We start from the raw sequence: 22,078 nt of genomic DNA, 5'->3' as shown, positions 1-22,078 counted from the left end.
GTGTCTTGATTTATGATTTTCCAAGCTGAATCTTGAGCAAATGAATTGTTACAAGATAAATTGAAGGGTAAATCAGGATATCATGACGTACTCTTGTCTTTGCAATTTCCAGATCTTGTAAATGGTCCGGAAATGACTGTAAACTGTAGGTCTAAAGCAGTTAAGTCACGAAAGAACCCACATATGGTATATGGTTCATAGATTAGTTTGCCGCGACACACAGTTTGGACAACACTGGTGTAAAGGATCATGATTTGAAGTAAAATGAGGGAAGTAAAGGAGGGAGTTAAAGGGGACAAGTAACTTTCTGCATCTGTAACGGTTTAAATTTATTTGAAAAATGTAGACTACCGTGGACTGTCCTAGAATAAATTGTTTAAGGTGCAACAAAATTCCCCTCGCTCCCCATGTGACAGTAGGGTGTTCCAAGGGGATTTCAGGGGCCAACTCCATTTATTCACTCCATTTGGTATAAATCATCAATTTGAGGGAGTTTTTCGTGAAAAAATTCCAAAAAATCCATAATATTTTGCGATTAATGTCCCCTACTCCTCTGAAAGTAGCCAGACTACTCCCTGCCCTAAGAGAATCACTAAATTAATGAATAACCCATAAGGAATAGCAACTATTAAGATTTAGAACGTAAACAATTTTAAATTCCTAATTTTTCCTTGTAAAACATCCATAAATGTCAGCTTATTCTAAAACTCAAATGCTTTATCACTGTAGCAAGAGCCGTTAACCTTAAAAATTCTACAATTCAACAATAATTTCTTGCTCCTCTGCACTCAATCTCTTAAGTATTTGTACAATAAAATTACTGATGGGAATAAAAGCGAATATAACAATTATGAAATGGACAAAAAAATGGAAATAGACATCTGAGAAAAAAAGAACTTCTCATTTTTTAACGCAAATTATGCTACGGTGGCACACAGACAACAACGGACATCTTAAAAAAATGTTTATTATGATTATTATGAAAAAATGAATGTTTTGGGATATAAAAAAAACAAGAACAAGAACAAGAATCTGCAGACAAAAGAATAAAAAAAATATTTATCAAATGAGAATCTTACCGCATTGAGCTGTGCATAAACAAACGGAAGGACTAAATGGTGGGGTCGTTGACTTGTGATGTCTAGGCTCAGATGTAGCCAGACATTGGGTTATGGAATTTTGTTCGAAAAACCTTGAAAAATTGAAGAATTTTATCAAAAAAGGATGGGAGAAGGGGTTGACTCCCAACCCTCTGGAAATGGGGTTGACTCTAACCCCTGTGGAGGTCGGGTTGAATCTAACCCCTCTGGAGGTCAGGTTGACTCTAACCCCTCTGGAGGTCGGGTTGACTCTAACCCATCTGGAGGTCAGGTTGACTCTAACCCATCTGGAGGTCAGGTTGACTCTAACCCCTCTCCCCTGAATACGCCTCTGTGTTTAGAAATGTAAAGACGTGGATACAGCTTAAGAACAAATTGACAATTGGAACTAAGGTCAACAGCCCTAACCTCAAATTGACATCATTACCAAACAAACCCCCAAAAAACTCAAACTCCCAAAAGCAGCATGCAGGCAGACAGACAGTTAGACGGACATAATTGGAAGCTGTTTTATTTCATTCAACCTTTAAGTCAGGCAACAAGAAAAAAATGTTATTTTCCATCCATTTCAGCTTTGGCGTTTCATTTAAAACTGAATGAATGATTTTGAGACGTGATTTTTGCTCACTAAGTGTCATTCCACTCGCATCTACTGTGGAGGTTATTTTTTCGAAAAAAATAAAGGCATAGACGAGCGGCATGAGATGCAAAAAAAGGAATGTTTGTTTATCGCCTTTATCATGATCATATGAACGAACATCTTAATGGATAAAACGTGATGGAAATTTCTTCCTTTTTTTGTGCTCCTCACTGACTTCCTTTAATGTCGATTTTTTTTATTGGCACCGGGTTTTTTGGTGGACTGGATTGGTTTAGGAAGAGGATTCGGATGGCTGGATTGGTTGGTTTTGATGTGGCTTAATAGGAAGGGGCTGGATGGTGGCAAATGAGGAATCTGGATGGCATTTTGAGGTTATAAATTGATCAATTGCCGGAATAGGACGCCGGTATGTCACCTTGTTGACAGCAAAACCTTGAGGAAACCCTAACGGCAACATGATGACTGTACAGCCTTGTTTTATGGCAAAAATATGAAATTTGTCGCATTTTGTTGATCGGGATTGTTTACTTTGGTCTCTAACTTGTATATCCTTTAGTATTCTATCATCTGTCTATTTAAGCCTCATTCCTAATCCATTAAAATCAATTGTCCTGTGACTGAGCGAGTTCTGGTGATGATAAGTGCTCCAATTGTCAACATAAAGAATTGTAAGCACTACAACAACTTTGAAGATTTCCATAATTTTGAGCCTTTTCAGTTTCCCGCCAAAATAACACCCTAACCTCAAAAAACTGCGCCTAATCTTCCCAAAACTACCCCCACTCCCAACTTCCCTACGAACTTTTTCTTCTCTGTTTCTCGCTTTCAAATTCTATGTTGAGCATCAGTTCTGTGAATTGATTTTATGGCAATGGCGAAGGGCAAATACATTTGAGTTCCTCATGCCTACGAGTGAACTTTCAACGAGGAAGAAAAAAAAGAGAGGCAAATTTATTGTCTGCCATTTCTGATATGGTTTGCGATATGTGATTCCAGTTGTTTATATGGATAGCGTTTACTGTGTGTCTATGCGGAACAGTTGCACATTTGAATGATATGAAGAAGAAATGAAGGAAGGAAGCACAAAAAATATTTATTTTTAGACATAAAATTCATAAAGTAAATGGACATGTTGCAAATAACATTTATGAAGAATTCCTTCCTATTTTTGTTCTGCTCAAGTTTCTTTTTGGTAAATAAATATTAAGTCTGATAAGTTTTTATGTGAATGGGAAGTAAGAGTTGGAATGTCATCTATGGATGTATGTTGTAAATGTGAATTTTATATTCTTGAAGACCATTCAGAATGTTTTCAGGAGCTACAGGACTGTAAGAATTCAATTGATTCGCTGTTGACAAATTTCAATTTCATGCAATTTTTATAACGGCAATTTTAAATTCAAAAAATTTAACGGATTTATGAAGTTCAAAAAATTTCAAATTTTCAAAAACCGTTAAAAATTTATTGAAAAATCATACAATTCCAACAATTTTTAATAAAGTATCCATAAGAAAGCAGTAACTAGACTTGCACAACAAACAAAAAAATTCCCCACTAACAGAACAACGAAAAGCAGCAGCAAAAAATCGATTATTTTTCTTCCCTCATCGTCTTGACTCGACCAACCCATTCAGATTGAAAACATCATCAGCATTCTTCGTTTTGCAAAAAAAAAAAAATTATGCTTAAAAAGTGAGATAGAGAGTGAGGCAAAAATGTGTGGAATCATTTAGGCCGAAATAAGACGAGGTCGATGATAATGATGATGATGACCGATCTTTTATCATTAAAGGAGAAAAGATGAAAGTGTGTAGATTGGGGAAGGAAATCTTCATGCTTAATATGGATAACTAGAGTTGCATGATGCCCGTCATGAATCAGCATGCTATGAAATAACCGTCAGAAAAATTTTGAAAAATAACGGTCGAAAAAAATTCAAAAAATAACGGTCAAAAATAATTTGAATAAATTAAAGTTCAAAATAGTTTTGGAAAAATAACGGTCAAACATACAGTCATCCAGTTAATCAGCATCGGGCAGTACTATATTAAAGGCTATGTAATGCTGCTTGTTCCGTTCTTTATGCTACAATGAACTTGTATACTATTTGATGAAAATTGGTAAGAGATTTTCCTCATTATGCTAGAATGGACACATAGTCTATTATTAAAATTTCCTTACAGACACTTCATATCATGTCACTTTATTGTCATGAATAGAGGAAGTCTTTTCGGTGTAAGAAGTGCGAAATTTTCTCACATTTAGTGTCACAATAGAATTTATTAAATGCTTCAATGAGAATAAGGAACTGACAAATATTGTTGTTATGTGCATTAAATGGAGGGATTTCTCATCATTCAGACGTCAGATTTAGTATTCATTCATCTTAAAAAAAAAAATCTTCATATATGATATAATAATGTATTATTTGATTTATAATGTACGAAAAGCATGAACTGTGGGAAATAAAATTTCAGCACATTCTTATGGGTGGAAGAAAAGGCATTCCCGTCGAGTTCTGATATTTTCATTTACAATGAAAAACTTTTTCTATAATTGGAAAATGCATTTTCCAGTGCTTTTTAGTGGAAGTGATTTATTGGAAGTTTCCATTCGAGATTCCAGGTAGCAATGACACGAAATATCCTCTTTTGTGGCAATAGACGTTGTTTTATGACTGTTGTGCTTCTTAAATTCGAATTTACTTTGTAGCATGAGTCTATCTCTGAATTATTGTTGGATTTTCCACGAATTTCTGAAAGAAAAGCATTTCGTCAGTTGAAGTTCAAATTTTGAATTTTTGAACTTTAATTCAAATATTTTTCGACCGTTATATTTCAAATATTTTTTAGACGTTAATTTTGAATTTTATTACCTGCTACAAAACATCACAAGAATATAAAATTCCTCAATAACAAAGTGACCATAGTCATAAGTCATAGACAATAGACCTAAATCTTCTACCAATAGTCTCTTTTTATGGGATCTAAGAAATTTGATATCCTCGAAAAATCCATGCATAGATCATAAAATGGATTACGGAAGAAAATTGAAGAATTACTTTTCCTTCTTCGTCATTGCCTTTTTTGCTCCTTCCATTAAAAATCGCTTACAAATTTTCCCATCAATTCAAAGATAAAATAATAAAAAATGATGATCATAAAAAGCTTTATATTTTATTGACATAATACATCATTTTCTTCTTAATTCATCTTTAATTTTTTATTGAGTGCTGCTCGGCACTAAAAACAAAAACAAAAAAATCTCGCAAATTTAATATTTTATGTTCACATCCACAGCATTTTTTTATTTCCTTAGTCTTATTAGCTCAATGATTCTTATATTTACTTCTTTAATGGAGATTTCTTTTTGTATATGGCACCAGTATGCGGTCCATACTTTGATATCGTCACAGATGTGCTGTAAATTGACAATAAATGAGTTAGATTTTTTTATTTACATCCAGCAAATTTATACTCACTTTTCTGACTCTAAAATGACAACTGGTGCATCTAAATTTGGGTGAATCTTTGCAGCTTGTTGAGACAGTGCTGTTATTAAACCTGATGCGTGTGAATGTGCCGATCCTCTTGCTATTTTTCATAAATTACATTAGAATTTTCATAAATTTTATTATTATCTCAATAAACTCACTTCCACATGATAATCCTTGATTGTCTGCTATTAGTACACCTGTTACATGATCCCTTTGCATCATTGAATCTAAGATACTATCCATTTTGGCCTCCATTATGCTTAATTGTTATTTGTTTTCTTTGTCAGTGAAATTGTTGATAAAAAATTTGTCAATATTTACAAAAAGTCACAGTCCCCATAGACATTTGAATTATTTTTGACCGTTATTTTTTGAAGCCATCGGATTTATTTTAATCCGGCTTAAAATTTACAAGATTTAAATTCACAAGCAACCTTTTTCTGGAAGTAAAATTTCAATGTATAGCCTGAAAAGTATAAAATGTCAATAAAATTCATAATTAAGGAATTTAAAGTTTAATCCTTTATTTTAATCATTTTCGTATTTTTCAGATGATAATAGACTACGAAAAATCTTTTATACATATTTTCAGTTTATGGTTCTTTTTACTTCTTTGCAGCGGCAGCGAGAGTAACCTTCTCTTCACGAAGACGATCCTTCTTGAGGACACCCATGAATTGTGACTTATCACCACTTGTTTGGAATCTACCATGACCCAATTTGGAGCTTGTATCGATGAACTTAAGATTGATTGATTCCAATGAGATACGGCTGGTGTGTACCAACAATGACTTTCTCAATGTAATGACGCGCTTCTTGGCACCAACACAGCTTCCCTTAAGCATGACGAAGTCATTACGGACTTCACCATAGAATGGGAAACCTCCCATTGGTGTGATTGACTTGTCGGTGATATCGTATTCAGTTGAAGCGTTGTTCTTGACGACCTATAGATGAAATAAAGGAATTAGTATTGGAATTCTAATATTAAGGAATTTGATGATGTAAAGCTATTATCAGTCCTATCATTTGGTAACCACGTAGGTATCTTCAAAATTAATGTTATATTTTCGGCTCATTAATATGGTTTACATCATTTAAAATCCTCAAAGTCAAGTAAAATATGCAGCATAATACACACCTTTCCGTCCTTGGTGTGGATTCCAACACCAATACGGTAGATCTTCTTGTTGATTTCAGTACGATGATGGTAACCTTTCTGACCAGCACGGGCAACAGTGAAGGCTACACGACTTGGATGCCAAGCTCCAATACAAGCAACCTTACGTAAACCCTTGTGCGTCTTACGAGGCAATTTCTTTGTGTGCCAACGGCTGGTGACACCCTTGAAACCTTTACCCTTTGTAACGGCAATGCAATCAATCATTTCATCTTGTCCAAAGACATTTGAGACTGGAATGGTCTTTTCCAAATGTTCCTTGACCCAGTTGACTTTGTCTTCAATGGTTCCTCCATTCAATTGGATTTCCATGATGTGAGCCTTCTTTTGGCCTTGCTTGATCAAGCGGATCTGTGAATAAAGGAATTTATTAGTTAAGAGATTCTAGTAAGTCAAAATGTTATATTTTGAAGGAAGTTGAGACTGTACTTGATATGGTCGCCTCATGTAATCATGGTCCCATAGGAACTTTACAAGAGCGAAGGAATATATCATGTTTGGATCATACAAATGCATGATCGCGTTTAATTTGCGACATTGAGGAACGACCTATGAATTGAAAATCATCGCCAGCCCCCGGATTTCGATCCACAGCAGTCCAATTAATCCCGAAAGACTAACTAGTCCGCCGTGAATCAGGTAATGTCGCATAAAAATTTAATTAAATTAAGAATTTTTACTTACTTGGGAATGGACGATGACACGAACATATTTGCAGTAACGGATCATTTTCTTGAAGTTATCTTCAATTGTCTTCTTGCCCAAATCGTCTGTCCATTTCTTGCTGGCCTTTGTGAAAGCCTTCTTCTTGCTTGAATACCTATTAGATGACCAGACGAAATAGCGTGTAAATAGAGAGAAAAAGTAGGCAACAGATCTCATAAAGTCACGCTACAGTGCTTTAGCGGAGATTACTGTTCCTGATCATGTTCACCATACATCAATTGAATTTGATGCGGCTCTCATGACTCAAATTATAGCTCTCATCCAATAAATTGGCTCGGGAAAGCTTTTGTTCAGAGTATGATTAATACTTGATACAATAAACGTCTCTAAAACTGATTTTGGACAATAATTTTTTATCAGAAGGAAAGCAGCAGTGAAAAAGTTTCGACATATATTCTTTCCGAAATCACATATAATTCTAGGGATCATCAATTAATTATATTGTCCAAAATTGCATTTAATGCTTCTAAATACTTTATATTTTACTCACCAATTCTTGTAGAAACGACGACGGCATTCTTCTGATAAATGTTGAGCCCAGACATTGCATAAAGCGCGTGGACCATGTGGAGTTTCAATATATCCAACAGCTCCAACAACGACAATTGGTGGGGTTTCAAGGATTGTAACTCCTTCAACGACTTCCTTCTTGTTGATCTCTATAAGATTAGAAAATTTAATTAATAATTTGGTCTAGTAACTAATTTATGATGAGTAAATTAATGGAAATATATCAGTTCGCCCTAGTTCTTGCTGGTTTGTAATCATAGATTTCAGTAAATACTGTAAACGTTTTATAATACTCATCATAAAAGGAAAATGTGCCGGAAATAAGGTTAAAAATAATACATACTTGATCCAGGACGGTCGGCTTCACGGACAACGTGTGTCATACCAGCTTTGTATGAAATAAAGCATGTCAAATGGACTGGCTTTGATGGGTCGTCTTTTGGGAAGGCCTTGACCTTACCACGATGGCGTTGGGCACGCTTCTTTGGGTAGAAGGCCATAGAACCATGACGAGGTGCAGAGAACTTACGATGAGACTAAAAATAAATTAAATGAAAAAAAAATTAACCTCAAAAATTTTCAAGCACTAAATTCACTGTATTTCTAATTAATTATACCATTTATTCACATTAATTGTAATTAAAGTAAGCTTTAGTGTGTTTAAATGATACTTTAATTCAATTAAATCAATTAGAAATTGTGAAATTTTTTAGACACTTACCATTATACGTCTGCTTTCTTTGCAGGTTTATTGAAAAAGAACGATAATCGTGTCTCGACTTGTGAAGTCGACTTCGGTGCGTTCAGAAATATAAATTTTTGAAATTTTTTCAACCGTTATTTTTTTGCACAATTATTTTCCTATTTTGAGCATCTAATTTTATACAGCTTGTTGTATCATGTTTGATGAACATTTGATATGTGTGGGAAGGAGTTCATTTGATCCAAATCGCTGTCTTAACTCAATGAAATGTAAAGAATTAATTTTAAAACCCTACAATTGTTAATAATTTCTGTTGTACGGTTCTGAAATACAAAATTAAAGAGCTGTTTACATTTAAAACCAAAAAATACGTTAAATTCATATTATTCGTTTTGACACTGACTTTAACTAATTATGAACAGAAGAAACAAAACTAAGAATTTAAATACTTTTAAAAATAATGAGAAATTTTATTTCACTGCAAATGCACACGAATACAATATCAGGTAAATAGCCTTATCAAAAGAATTACAATTCAGTTTCTGGACGCTTTGCGACCCAATTTTTGATGCCTTCAAGAGCAAGAACGGTTTCCTTAACTTTAGTCAAGTTTGGATGATTTTCAGTCAAATCCTTCTTAGCCATGAAGTTCAAGTAGTCCAAGATTCCAACGAAGTACAAATCAGCCCATGTCAACTTGCTCAATGCAAAATGACCGTCATTAGCTGCTGCCATAGCTTCCAATTTTTCCAAATAGAATGGAATGATTTCGCTGTCTAATGTGACGCGCTTCTTCTTTTGAACTTCTTCGTCAGCCTCGTATTGAACAGCGCCGATTTCTATATGGATTAATAAATATGAAGCACATAAGTATCAAGTTACAATTGCTATACATGAATTAACTTACTGTTGCGGAAATCATTGATTGTATCGACGGCCATATCGATTTCTAAATCTTCCCAATCATTTGCTCCATTCAAACCGACTTGTTTAGCAAGATACCGGGCCATAGCAAGTGACTGATGTGCTCTCTTTCCATCAACTTCCATAATCGGCATTTGACCCATTGGCATTGCTATTTAAAGATATTGATATAAAGTTATCAGTACATTATGTCTAAATTAGCAACATCTGTGCATATATTAAGCTCTAGAAGTATCTTCAGGCTATATTTAGCAATTTTTGTCAATTCATCAGCAAATATTTGATTTTAAGCTTCTCGTGCATAGCACAAGCATACTTATCAGTTAATATTTACTGATATAAACGCAAATATACTTAATAGCTGTTACTTAATCCTTATCTTAATAAGAAATTGCGTAAATCCAAGAAAATTTACAAGTCACCATAAAAAGTTAATTAAAGATCAATTTACTTACTTTTCTTGATTTCTGGCCAGTCTTCCTTTTGGATTCTTACATCGTCAAATGGAATATTCTTGTAGGAAAGAAGGAAACGCAATGGTTCGGCCAAAGCCTTGACATTGAAATATTGAATCTTATATTCTGGCATTTTTGATGGAAGTTCTGTGTAATTAAATGCAAATTAATGATTGTTAATTAAATTAATCAATGATGAATGGACTTACGATAAATTCTTGACGTCTAGATAGTTCGAAATGCAGGAGACAAATGAAATTCAATTCAGAAATGGCTTGCTATATTTTTTCTCGATAAAGAATAAGAAGAATGAGTATAGTGCCGGCAAAACAAAAGATAAAATGCTATTCAGCTTACAAACGGTTGATAAGAATTTGAATTTTCGCGACGTGCGCGATTACGTAAAATTTCAAATTTTAACGTATTTTTGATTAAACTCTGGATATTTATGAGTTTTAAAGGTTTCAGTGCTTTATTTATATTGCAAACTTCTAGATATCATTCATATTCTCAACATTAATTGCGATTTAGCTTATTTTGTACTTTAATGTTCATTAACACTGATTAAAACTTATAATTCAAAATTAACAGTTTTTGAAAATTTGAATTATCTTAAGCCTACTTGGGTAGGCAACGAATTTTCAGTGACGTCATCCTTACAAATTAAATATTAAGCATAAAATCATTCAAGTAGTTCCTACAGTGTAATAAAAGTAACAGTCAGAAAATGTTAGATTTAATGTACAAGTTCCCGTTTTTGATGCTTGAACCACCGAATTTAAAGCTTAAGAAATCATCAATTATACTTCCGTGCGCAAAAACTACGTTTTTCATCGTATTAATCTCCTATTTCCTACTATGTGCAGGTTCGTAATCCTATTTATAATTTTACCATTAACATCCAGTACATGTAATTCGAATTTAAAGGGATAATTTACGACGTAATCAATGAGCCGCCATCAATTGGAAGGACATTTGAAAACGGACATTCCAAGCCCGTTTCATTTTTGCCAAACAGAGTGAACGGACAGTACATTTTAGAAGGTCTTGCTGCTTCATTCTTGTTCACCGTTGGAAGTAATAAAATCATTTAATTTTCACTAACAAGGTATTGACAATAAGATATTTCAGGTCTAGGCTTCATTATTATGGATGTTGCTTCCGTAGGATCTCCAAAATTAAGCAAGCTTCTTCTTACTTTCTTAGGCTTTACTTTCATCTTTGTATCATTCTTCTTAACCACATTATTCATGAGAATGAAGCTGCCACATTACATGCGTACCTAAATAATCTTTTATGTCTAATTGCAATTTTTTTCCCTCCAAATAAAGAATTTTTAATGTCAAAATGACGTCCTACTTGATAAGTGTTGTTTTAAAAGTGCTCAAATGTGTCTTAATACTTTCTGTGTCATTTTTGTACTGCATATTTATTTTGTGGATACTTCTTAATCCAGTTTTACCTTATGTCCTTAATATTTTGATATTATTGCTTGTTGTGTTTATTTGTGGTGAGTATATGTGGATTTATTGGTGCTTAAATGTGAATAATCAAATTTAAGGCATTAAAGTGCTTAAATTAGACAAGAAGAAGAAGCCTTAATACTCAATATTAATGCATTTATAACCTTTCAGCCTTAATCGTCGTATTTTGGGAGAAAAACCATAATAAAAACATCTACAATTTTTGCAGACGAAGTGACTCTCTAGGAGAGAGAATACCGCTACTGATAAGAGTAAAGTCACTGGAAGGCGTAGTTGTGGTTTAGTTTTAATCTATTGACATTAATTTTATTCATCAATATATATTTCTTTACCCAATAAATTAACAAAGTTAAACAATCAATAATGGTTATTATAAATGGACATTCCAATTAGTTACAGTACGTTCCATAAATGTGATATAGGTTTTTTATACAGTTTCAATCATTCCTTTCCTTCGTTTCTCTTTCTCTTCATTGATTCCGCTCATAAATGATGTTTCTTCGGATCTTTGCCTTAAAACGACATCTCCATTGGATGTTGTTGGAACTGTCTCTTTAGCAATTGATAGACCATTCGTAGAATCAGTTGTTAAACGAGACGGTGTATGGGAACGCGATGGAGCATTTGAAGAGCAGCGAGATGGTGGACTGGATGAATTCAGATTTTCTAAAGGAATCTCCTCAGAAGTTGGCCGAATGACACGAGGACTTGAATCTCTAGATTTTGGCGTGCCTGAATGTGATCGATTTTTACTTCCATCTCGTTTTGGCGTGCCGACTGGAGTGCTTGACTTTGTAGAAGAACTGCGATGACGAGATGATTCGCTGGAGAGAATTAACGAAAATTAATATTTTAAATTTTCAAAACCATACAAATTCTCATTTTAGAACCATACAATTCCAAAAGTGTGCTTCAAAACCGTACAATTCCAAAAACTCAAGCTTACCCTTCAACAGATGATCGATTAACAATTTGACATCGACTGACACTTCCAGATGGCATACTTTCACGTCTCAATGCAGACGCAACGCCTGGAATGCGATTTGAAGTGCTAAATAAAGGCCTGTGCTCACGCGGTGTCCTTGCTGTTCTCGATTCCCTCAACATTGACGAATAAATTGGTGTTGGGGATTCATTTAATTGCGGTATCTCCAATAATTGTGCTATTTGATACATTTTCTTTTGCCTTGCTTTCGATCGTCCTTTCGTCAATCGCTGCTTAGCTGCCATGCATCGGATATGATCATCGAATATAAATTTTGCTGATAAAATTGGCATACGATTTGTTGTTGGTCCACCTCTATGAATTGTTAGATGTAAGCATCTTGAATCGTCTTTATCGCCAAGAACCTCAACATCTTGAAGGAATCCAACAAGTTTAGCAATACCCCAACCCAATTTCCTTGGATCAGGCTCAACTAGAATTAATTGAAGTACATCAATAACTAAAAATCGACGGTACTTCGTTCCATCTTTCATGATGACTGTACATGCTATAAGATCACTATTATCTGTAAAATAGAACATGACTCAGTATTAAGCAAATTAGCATAAGAACAAAGGAACTTACTTAAATCAAGAGCATTTTCAATTTGAACGCATTGTAAAGGATTTGTGAGTGGAAGTAACTGCTCAACCTCATTATTAATGCTTTGGCACATTTTACGGATTAAAAAGAAGAATCTTATTGCACGTCTAGCCTTTTCCACTTCACCGCATGGAAGTCTACGACTAAATTCAATTCCGGTTAATGGAGTTCCAGTTGGTGGCAATAAAATTGCTGAATCCATGCACAGAAACTCAACATTAAGATTTGATTTCGTCATTTCGTTGTATTCATCCTCAAACAAGTCAAGGAATATATCCTCGGATTTGTAAAAGTTTTTGAGCACTGTCATTGACTGCGTACGTGCTTGTAATAATGATGCTCGATGATTTTCTGGAATTTGCGATGGATTTGTAACCAGTAATTGAGTTAATAATTTTAATGTTAGTTCTATTGTCACAAGTCGTATTCGGCATGCTGAAAATGATATAAGAATTAGTTGTAATACATTTACAGCATGACTAATTCATTGATTCTGCAATACATGCATAGCACAATGAAGAAGTCATAATACTCAATATACTTACATGGCTGACTCGAATTATGAATAATATTCAGTAGTTTCTCTATTAAAATGCCATTATATTTCGATGCAACAGTTGACGATGATTTATTGAGCACTAAGTCAAGCCAATCTTGATTAACGCCTGTAAATGAGATCATATAAAGTCATTAGACACTGTACGTGAATTATAATAATCAACAATCATGTTACCATCTAAAATATCCCATAAATTGAGAGCATTTTAAGTAGTTAGACAAAGGAAATGAAATAATTAAAGTAATTAACTGAATTAATGCTCACCTTTGTTGTTAGCCAGTGCATACAAAAGACACAAAGCTAATAAAGCAATATAATCATTTTCACTGCAATCTAATGAATGTAAAATCATGTCCAAGAATGGTCTGCTGCTTTTTTGCAGATTCAATGATGATTCCAAAATTTGCTCTTTTTCCTCGTCCGTTATGTTGACTTTCTCCATCTCCTCACTAAGACTTGCTTCTGCAGATACAGAAACAGTCGATTCACTATTTGGATGAGTTCTTGGTGATGAGGAACTGCTTTCCTTCTCAGATGATGATGGTGATAAGTTAATTGACGATGATGAGTCCAATGCCTCTTCGAGACTTTCACGTGGCTGTCCAAATCCTAAAGTAACAACTTCACGTCTTTCAATATAGCTATTGAGAATTTCAGCAGCGCCTTCTTTGAAGACACTATGATCACCATTGAGTAGAACCCATGCTAGAGCATGCACTAAGGGACTATGCGTTATCACAAGAAACACTAAAGACAATAAGAATAAAGCAACAATGCTTGAAACTCTCGGATTATCACAAGTCTCTTGAACGTCATCAATATCAACAATTTTGTTAAGAACAGCAGCAAGATTTCTGGTAACGACTGCTAAATCTGGTGTGGGCGGTGTCAATGAATAGATGTATAGAGGAACAAATAGTTTATGGAGCAAATGTTCTGTCAGAACGGCATTAAGTCCCTCAATTTCCAACAAAAGAATATCATTCAAATAATGCAAACTATCTAGATGTTCAGCTACAAGATTTGACAATCGATGATGTGATTGATGATCTGTATCATTTCGGACACAATAATCAAGTTCCAAAATATGTTTTCCAATAAACCAAACTAAGTTTGAGAAGTAAGGTGCTGCAGTTCTGTCTCTTATAAACTGTTGCATGGATTCGTTATCGACTTTGTATACGTTCAATGATATTGTTCGCACAGCGATTCTCACCATTGATTCCGGATGATTAAAAAATTTGATAGCTTCAGTATAAAGTGGAAAATCCTTAGTCGTTTCATTATAAAAGAAGTGAATTGTGTGGGAATTGAGTTTTAAACTCAAAGTTTTCAGGAACAGAATATAATAGCCCATAACATCCTCGTCCGAAAAATCAAATTTGTGTACGATGATTGAGTTGACATGATTATTACTCAACAAGTAATCTAAAAATAGATAAGTTAGGTGAATCAAGGCTTACTGGATCTTTTAGTCACTTACAGAGTGAAGTCTCATTCCTGATATTTTCAAATAGAATGTTGAGGGTTTGTAGTAATTGAACACATACAAAGCTAGATCCACCACTTTTTTGACGCATGATGTGTAGGAAATAGCTAAGCATATTCTTTTCGAGGAAGAAACTGAGGAACGAAAGAAAAAATTTTTTTCAAGGTTGCAGAAGAAATTTTCTCGAAAAATTTAATTATACTCACTCAAAGACACTACCATCGTTCTGATCACCCCAAATCAAGATCTCTGCTATACATCGCAATGACTCAACGAGTAATCCACGATTATTTTCAGATACAGTTTGATTTTTCTCAAGAACTGATAATAAATTCTTTAAATTTTCTAGAGATAAGCGATTTTTGGGACTCCTTACGGTCAATCCAAACCAACTTCTTGATTTAAACATTGTATGCTGCTCATAATCAATTTGTGTAAGCTCTAAATGGATCTTTTGTGAAATTTATTAATTTTTCTCGACTTTGTTTTGAAATTTCCTTTTTTTTCTTGGTGAATTCATGCAAAATTTCACAAGTTTTGTGTTTACACTATTTTTCGTGCTGCTTTGTTCCTGATAAACTATAGATGTGCTTCTTATCTTGTCTACAAACTGTAACTTCAATATTAATACGTCAAATTTGTAAAATTTAAGATTAAAACGTAAATAATGAATAAATTTGAATAATTTTGAACCGTTAATTTTCAAGGATGATTTTAAAAAAAATTTCAATCGTTATTTTTTGATTAAGTTCTTGGCAATTATGTTTTAAATACTTTTAACTTTTGGAATTTCTACATTTTATTAAAATTTCTATGTATAATTATTTTTGTGTAAAACATTTGTAGTTAGATCATAAAATCCGAAGAATACGGCACCTCCTAATGTGATCCACATAACTCTAGGTACAAAGCCAGCAAATAATCCTCGTATGCCGTTGTCTCGATAAATATTTCTAAATATCCTATAAAAAGATATTTTTTGTGCTGATTCCGCTAACATTATTCTAGTTTTAAGGACGTCAAGTGGAGTTGTCAGACCAGCTGCGATTCCTCCAGATATTGCTCCGCACAAAGCAACAAATGCTGGATTTAATGTTAATCCAGTTGTCGGTTCCCATTGAGTTTTAAGATATTCCCATAATGGAAATTGGATGAAACTGAATGGAACTTCTCTCATTATAGTTATTCCAAATCCTCTGTATATTCCCTTCCTCAATCCTTCTGCCTGAAATGCTTGATATAGTATTTGAAATGAAGTCGTTCCTTTTTTGACTAGCATCGCTTGTTTCCTCTGTTTTGCTATTTCTATAGGAACTCTTACTAGACATGCTATGATCTCGCCACATGATGCTGCAAACATATGAACGAAAGGACTTTGGTTTGAATTTGGAGTGCTTAGGGCCGATTTAATGGATTCATAAGTAACGAAAAATAATGCTGCTGATGGCACGGATCCTAAAATTAATAATTAATGATGTTAATTAAGTATGTTGGAACTGATTAATGCATATATTACCAGTAGCTGCGGTTCCTAAGCCTTTATAAATGCCTCTAAATCCTCCACTTCTCCAGAATCCTCTTTCACTCTGTAAACGTGTTTTTACAGTATCTATTGGAAATAGCGCAACATCTACGACTAATCCAGCGAATCCACCAGCCTATAAGTTAATTAAAATGGAATATATAATGAATGATAAAGATGAATTTAGAAAACGCAACTTACAATTAATGAAGTCCAGTACAAATTTGGTTTATGAAAAGTCGGTACGCTTAAATCCACAGATTCAGTCATGATGTATTAAATCAATGAGTGTATTACTCTAAAATCATAATAAATTAAATTATTGCAATGTAAACATTGTTTTTGAACTTAAAATAATTTTGAACCTAAATATTGAACTTGAATGTTACTAACACAAACAAAAGCACATTTTGCTAGACAGCTCCGCTTCAACACGAGGTTTATTTTCAAAAATTCAGTGAAAGACAGACTTAAAAATGGATGCTTCAATAATTAACGCATTTATATACGAATATTTATCAACAAAAGATAAAATATTGGCAGAAACAGTCAAGACAAAGCTGAAAGCTGTAAGTATCATTGAATTATTAGCTAGAAATTACTTAAAATATTTTCACGTTTTGACCACATTTTTTTTACCCAAAACGCATTTTTGTTAATTCACTTAAAACAGCGTTATTACTATAAAACAAGCTTCTAGCTATACTTATACCTATTTATTAATCACTTTTAATCTTATTAGGGTAAATTACCAGCTGGATGTCCAAAATTACAAGAAGTAATCCAATTTTATCAGAAAAGTGCACCGAAAAAGCTTCCTGCAAAGATTACAGCACAAGAATCAAGTTCAGAAGATGATTCAGAGGAAGAGGCCCCAGCAAAGAAAGCACCAGCAGCAAATGGCAAAGCTGTCGCAAATGGAAATGGCAAGAAAAAGGAATCATCCAGTGAAGAAGACTCAAGCGAGGAAGAAGCACCTGCAAAACCAGTAGTTAAGGCACAACCAGCAAAACCAGTTGCAGCTGCAAAGAAACAGGAATCAAGTGATGACGACTCAAGCGAAGAAGATGAAGCACCACCAGCAAAGAAACCAGCAGTCGCCGCCGCCGCCAAAAAACCAGTTGCAGCTGCAAAGAAGGAAGAATCAAGTGATGATGACTCAAGTGAGGAAGAAGAAAAACCTAAAGCAGCTGTTGTAGCCAAGAAACCAGTAGTAGCTGCAAAGAAACAAGAATCTAGCTCAGAAGAAGACTCAAGCGAAGAAGAAGCAAAACCAGCAGTTAAGCCTGCTGTTCAGAAAACAGCAGCACCAGCTAAAAAGAAGGAATCAAGTTCAGAAGAAGACTCAAGCGAGGAAGAAGAGGTTAAACCAGCACCAAAAGCTGCTGCCAAGCCTGCCGCTAAACCAGTCGCTGCAAAGAAAAAGGAATCAAGTTCAGAAGAGGATTCAAGCGAAGAAGACGAAGCTCCACCAGCAAAGAAACCAGCAGTCGCTGCTGCCAAAAAACCAGTTGTAGCTGCAAAGAAGGAAGAATCAAGCGACGATGATGATTCAAGTGAGGAAGAGGAAGCACCAAAAGCTGCTGCCAAGCCTGCTGCAAAACCAGTTGCAGCCGCAAAGAAGAAGGAATCAAGCTCAGAAGAGGAAGACAGCGATGAAGAGGAGGAAGAAGTTAAGCCAGCACCAAAAGCAAAGGCTGCAACTCCAGCAAAGCCTGCTAAGAAGGAATCAAGCGATGAAGACGATGATGATGATGATGACGACGAAGAAGAGGAAGACGAAAAGCCAGCACTTGTTAAGACGCCAAAACAAAATAACAAACGTAAGGCTGATGATGATGAAGAGGAAGAGCAACCAATTGTGAAAAAGGCAGCTTATGACAATTTTGTCAAGTCTGGCGAAGGAAAGGTGAGTCAAACATTCCATTACAATTTTCGATGTCTATAGTTTTTGGTATCCATAAAAAATACTTTAATGACTTTAATATGTAGAACGTGTAGAAATATTTCGATCAAAATATTTATGAAAAGAGTCGTGTTGTGCTGATTTTTGTGTGCTGAGGAAGTTTTGTGGATCAGAAAAATCAAAAAAGTTCAAAAATTTAACGTAATTTCAAAATTTGAAAAAGTTTTGCAAAATTTCCTATTTCTGAAAATTCGTTACTTTTAGGTTCAAAAATTTGAATATTAAAATTTCGTTAAAACTTATCATAAAATCACAACTTATTCCACAACACATTTTCACACTACACAGACTTCTATTTCAAAGCAGGTAGAATTTAACCTCCAACATTTTTTGCTATTTATCTTTTCCCTCTTAACTTGCTTCGCACATGTTTCGAAATACATGAGTGTAAAAATGATTTTATTTTCGGCAGCAACAATCGTCTACACCGATAATTAAGCAAAAAAATGATAGTTTTAACAATTTCAATACCTCAATTACTCCAATTAACAACAAAAATAAAAATCAAAATAATAGAAAATCATTAAATTCGGATGAAAGACGAGGTATTGAGAGATTCCGTCGTGTTAAAGACGAAACTATAGAAGTCGACGATAGATTACAAGATAATTCATTTGATGCAAAGGTTAGTGTCCTTTTTATACAAGCTGCAAATTAAGAAAGCGAGAAAAGAGAAGAAAAAGAAAAAAAAAATGTAGAATTAGCTTAAGGACATTCTCTTTGCATCCTTTTTAATATGTCGTTAATGTACAAAACGGACACTAAACTTATAACGTGTGTAATTTATGGAAATCAAATTTAATAGCTCGAGATGTCCAACAAATAAGCTAATAAAAATTTTTATTTTTTTCTTCTCTTTTCATGCAAAAAATCCTTAAAAAAATATCCATTGATGCACAATGAAAAAATGTCTAGTTTGATAATAATAATAAGAGTGGTTTTGGAGGCAAACCTAAATTTGAACGTAATGATCGTGGTGGACGTGGTGGTGCCAGAGGAAATGACAGAAAATCATTCGGTGGCGAGAGACAAGGACGTGATGGTGATTGGGATTGTCCAAAATGTAAAATGAATAACTTTGCATTCAGAACTGAATGTAAGAGATGTAGTACAACAAAAGATGGTCAAGAAGGAACTGGAAATGCTGGAACACCAAAGCAAGGAAATGCATTTGGCAATAAGCCTGGTGATTGGATCTGTTCACAATGTAGTAATGACAATTTTGCATTCAGAACCGAATGTAAACGTTGTAATGCACCAAAAGGAGATTCAGAAGTTGTTGGTGGTGGAACTGGTGCAAGTGGTGGACGTGGTGGATTCAGAGGAGGACGTGGTGGAAATAGAGGAGGAAATCGTGGTGGTAGTGGCGGTAGAGGAGGACGTGGTGGATTTAATAAATCATTCGGAGGATTTGACAATAAATCGACGCCTCCAGCAAATAAGAAGATCACTTTTGATTAAATTTAGAACGTTTTTTTGACAAAGTTTCGTGAATTATAGTTTTTTTTTTATGCAAGACTTGGCCACTTAGACAAGATTTTATGACTTGATTAAGACAGAAACTTTGTAAATTCTGACAATTTATTTCTAAAATTAAATTTTTAAGTGTCCAATTCTTGTTCAGCATCTTTTCATTGAATTAAGTGTTTAGAACTGCATCAATAATAATTTTTTTAAGGATATAAAAGTGTACATTTTATATTAAATGTTAATACTGATTATAAATTCTATTCTCTTTTTCACACAAAAATTACTTTTATCATTTTCAAAAAATAATCAAAAAATAAAAGATAAATGCTCGTGGATCATGGGGTGAGAAAGCGAATGAAATATTGAAGCATACACGTGGAAAGTCCTTCCGTCATGAAAAGACGAAAAAGAAGAGAGGAAATTATCGTGGTGGAGCTATCGATTTCGGTGTTAATTCTATTAAATTTACTGATTAAGAATTTAGTATAAAAACATACACAGCGACGCAATTGCTGATAAGTGACAGTCAACAACTAACCATAATTAAATGGTTGATGATTATCATTATTAGAATTTTTTTTGTGTCGCAGAAAAACAAATTTTAATTTCACATTTTTTTTATTATTTCAAATAACAGAAAATATTCAAGGAAAGCATTTTTATCCCTAACTTTAATACAGAATAAAAATACAAATTTGTAAGTCTCTTAATCATAGAAAAATTTATAATAATTAAGTGAATTTTTCAAAAGTAGCACTACATATTACTGCATTATACAATTAAGGAACATATAATAACTATAATAAATAACTGAAAGTAACGGAAAATCTTGAAAATCAAAAAAATGTTGTTTTAATTTTTTAACGGTCTTTTGAAATTTGAATTTTCATACTTGCAGGTCCTTTGACATTTGAAATTTTGAATCTTTAACGGTCTTTTTGAATTTGAATTTTTGTACTTGCAGGTCCTTTGATGTTTGGAATTTTTAATTCTAACGGACTCTAGGAATTTGAATTTTCATAATTGCAGACCCTTTGATGTTTGAAATTTTAAAATACGTTAAAAGTGTAAGTTTGCTTAGGTTGAACTGTAAGATACAATCAAAATCTGCAGACCTGTGCATCCAAAACGCAGAAAATGTAGCAATGCTGTTCTTGTTATTTAATGCACTGACTTGGGAATACACGAGCTGCTAACATCATTTAAGGTGTTTATGAGAAGCTGTTTACACTTTTGAAATCTCATAAATTGTAAGCTTAAACTGCTTTGGCACAACAATATTGACTTACTTTCATCCCACACAGGTTTCTTCATCTTCGAACGATGCATGTTAATTATTTGTCAATTGAAAGATTTACGTACGAGAGATTTTCATGAAAATCTGTCAGATTACATTTCTTTTCTCACCAATTCCCATGCTGTATAGGAATGATTGATTTACGAAATACATTTTATTAATTCCAGATCATTAAGTACAATTTTATAAACATTTTGGACGTCAGCTGCGATGGAAATTGGTGAACATCTTCATTTGAAATTGATGTTAAATTAGATTAGGTTGCTATGATGCTTGCTGTCTAAGCTGATTTAGAAAATTCTGATGCATTTTTCATTGGTATTGAATTTTATGAAATTGTTTGGAATAGATGTAAACATTTGTATGGTTTTTTGATGATCCAATAAGGAATTGTATTGTTCTTGTAGTTTCTTTTGTTTATGATTCTAAAATTGATCTTTTTAACCAAGAAAACATGTTCTTAAACCTCATATCCAGACATTTCAGCCAATGTAAAGTCATCCGCAATGTTAATCAAACAGTAACAACATGAAGAAAACTCAAAAAAGAATTTAAAACTTATGTAAACATAAGAATGTTTTACTAAACATGAACACAAAACAAACATTAAAGTTGGTCCAATAAAAGCTTAGCATGTAAATCTCCTGGTTACACAGTTTTTTATCATCAAAAAGCACTTGACAGAAGGCAATTTTCCGAGATCATTTCTATTTACATTTCTGATCTTGACCTTTACGAAATGCAATCATAGAAGGCCTTGAAATCATCTAAATAAAACCTTGAAATATTCATTTCCATCAAATTGTGGAAGTTTGCTCAGTAGCAGCTTTTATGTTTATTCACATTTAAGGATAACAAGTTTAAAGCACAGACTGAAATGAATGAATTTTTAAAATCATCAACCTTAAGAGAATTTTTAATCAAAATCTATTTAAATCACTTTTAAATAAATTATCCTGCTGCTGTAAAAACAATACTGTCATAGTCATTACCTGTGGCTAAGTTAT

The 22,078-nt window shown here is 33.7% G+C and overlaps 6 protein-coding genes across 8 annotated transcripts; 1 reads left to right on the top strand and 5 right to left on the bottom strand.

The window, feature by feature from the left end:
* Window positions 1–4,853: 4,853 nt before the first annotated feature.
* On the bottom strand, window positions 4,854–5,507 carry Lamtor5 (Late endosomal/lysosomal adaptor, MAPK and MTOR activator 5). The gene is made up of 3 exons (XM_070642714.1): window positions 5,357–5,507; window positions 5,184–5,295; window positions 4,854–5,122 (listed from the first exon to the last, which is right to left on the bottom strand). Exons 1-3 carry the CDS (start codon window positions 5,451–5,453, stop codon window positions 5,047–5,049), a joined length of 285 nt encoding a protein of 94 aa, XP_070498815.1. The 5' UTR covers window positions 5,454–5,507; the 3' UTR covers window positions 4,854–5,046.
* Window positions 5,508–5,697: 190 nt separating this feature from the next.
* Window positions 5,698–8,455, bottom strand: RpL3 (ribosomal protein L3). Its single transcript, XM_070642528.1, has 6 exons — window positions 8,336–8,455; window positions 7,958–8,150; window positions 7,595–7,763; window positions 7,063–7,198; window positions 6,340–6,729; window positions 5,698–6,145 (listed from the first exon to the last, which is right to left on the bottom strand). Exons 1-6 carry the CDS (start codon window positions 8,336–8,338, stop codon window positions 5,804–5,806), a joined length of 1,233 nt encoding a protein of 410 aa, XP_070498629.1. The 5' UTR covers window positions 8,339–8,455; the 3' UTR covers window positions 5,698–5,803.
* A 308-nt stretch (window positions 8,456–8,763) lies between these two features.
* LOC139092181 (glutathione S-transferase-like) lies at window positions 8,764–10,035 on the bottom strand. Of its 2 annotated transcripts, XM_070642501.1 has the most exons (4): window positions 9,906–10,035; window positions 9,697–9,843; window positions 9,225–9,392; window positions 8,764–9,156 (listed from the first exon to the last, which is right to left on the bottom strand). In XM_070642501.1, the coding sequence occupies exons 2-4, from the start codon at window positions 9,827–9,829 to the stop codon at window positions 8,846–8,848; spliced, it is 612 nt and encodes a 203-aa protein (XP_070498602.1). In that variant the 5' UTR covers window positions 9,830–9,843; window positions 9,906–10,035; the 3' UTR covers window positions 8,764–8,845. The 2 variants fall into 2 exon arrangements, with proteins under 2 accessions (XP_070498602.1, XP_070498601.1); XM_070642500.1 differs by having other exon boundaries at window positions 9,697–9,973.
* Window positions 10,036–11,459: 1,424 nt separating this feature from the next.
* Window positions 11,460–15,489, bottom strand: ema (C-type lectin domain containing ema). Its single transcript, XM_070642540.1, has 7 exons — window positions 15,023–15,489; window positions 14,811–14,950; window positions 13,592–14,755; window positions 13,314–13,433; window positions 12,751–13,203; window positions 12,127–12,691; window positions 11,460–12,004 (listed from the first exon to the last, which is right to left on the bottom strand). The coding sequence occupies exons 1-7, from the start codon at window positions 15,223–15,225 to the stop codon at window positions 11,608–11,610; spliced, it is 3,042 nt and encodes a 1,013-aa protein (XP_070498641.1). The 5' UTR covers window positions 15,226–15,489; the 3' UTR covers window positions 11,460–11,607.
* A 108-nt stretch (window positions 15,490–15,597) lies between these two features.
* On the bottom strand, window positions 15,598–16,687 carry LOC139092259 (S-adenosylmethionine mitochondrial carrier protein homolog). Its single transcript, XM_070642595.1, has 3 exons — window positions 16,540–16,687; window positions 16,333–16,474; window positions 15,598–16,271 (listed from the first exon to the last, which is right to left on the bottom strand). The coding sequence occupies exons 1-3, from the start codon at window positions 16,606–16,608 to the stop codon at window positions 15,628–15,630; spliced, it is 855 nt and encodes a 284-aa protein (XP_070498696.1). The 5' UTR covers window positions 16,609–16,687; the 3' UTR covers window positions 15,598–15,627.
* Window positions 16,688–16,744: 57 nt separating this feature from the next.
* Window positions 16,745–20,591, top strand: Nopp140 (nucleolar and coiled-body phosphoprotein 1). 2 transcript variants are annotated; one of them, XM_070642561.1, is made up of 4 exons: window positions 16,745–16,907; window positions 17,081–18,247; window positions 18,717–18,929; window positions 20,095–20,591. In XM_070642561.1, exons 1-4 carry the CDS (start codon window positions 16,815–16,817, stop codon window positions 20,248–20,250), a joined length of 1,629 nt encoding a protein of 542 aa, XP_070498662.1. In that variant the 5' UTR covers window positions 16,745–16,814; the 3' UTR covers window positions 20,251–20,591. The 2 variants fall into 2 exon arrangements, with proteins under 2 accessions (XP_070498662.1, XP_070498661.1); XM_070642560.1 differs by lacking the exon at window positions 18,717–18,929 and having other exon boundaries at window positions 19,220–20,237.
* Window positions 20,592–22,078: the final 1,487 nt, after the last annotated feature.

This window comes from Chironomus tepperi, unplaced genomic scaffold (genome assembly GCF_022539635.2).
Source record: "Chironomus tepperi strain 1889 unplaced genomic scaffold, CSIRO-AGI_Ctep_v1 contig_298, whole genome shotgun sequence".
Lineage (NCBI taxonomy): Eukaryota > Metazoa > Arthropoda > Insecta > Diptera > Chironomidae > Chironomus > Chironomus tepperi.
This window is presented reverse-complemented; position numbering and strand designations above follow the sequence as displayed.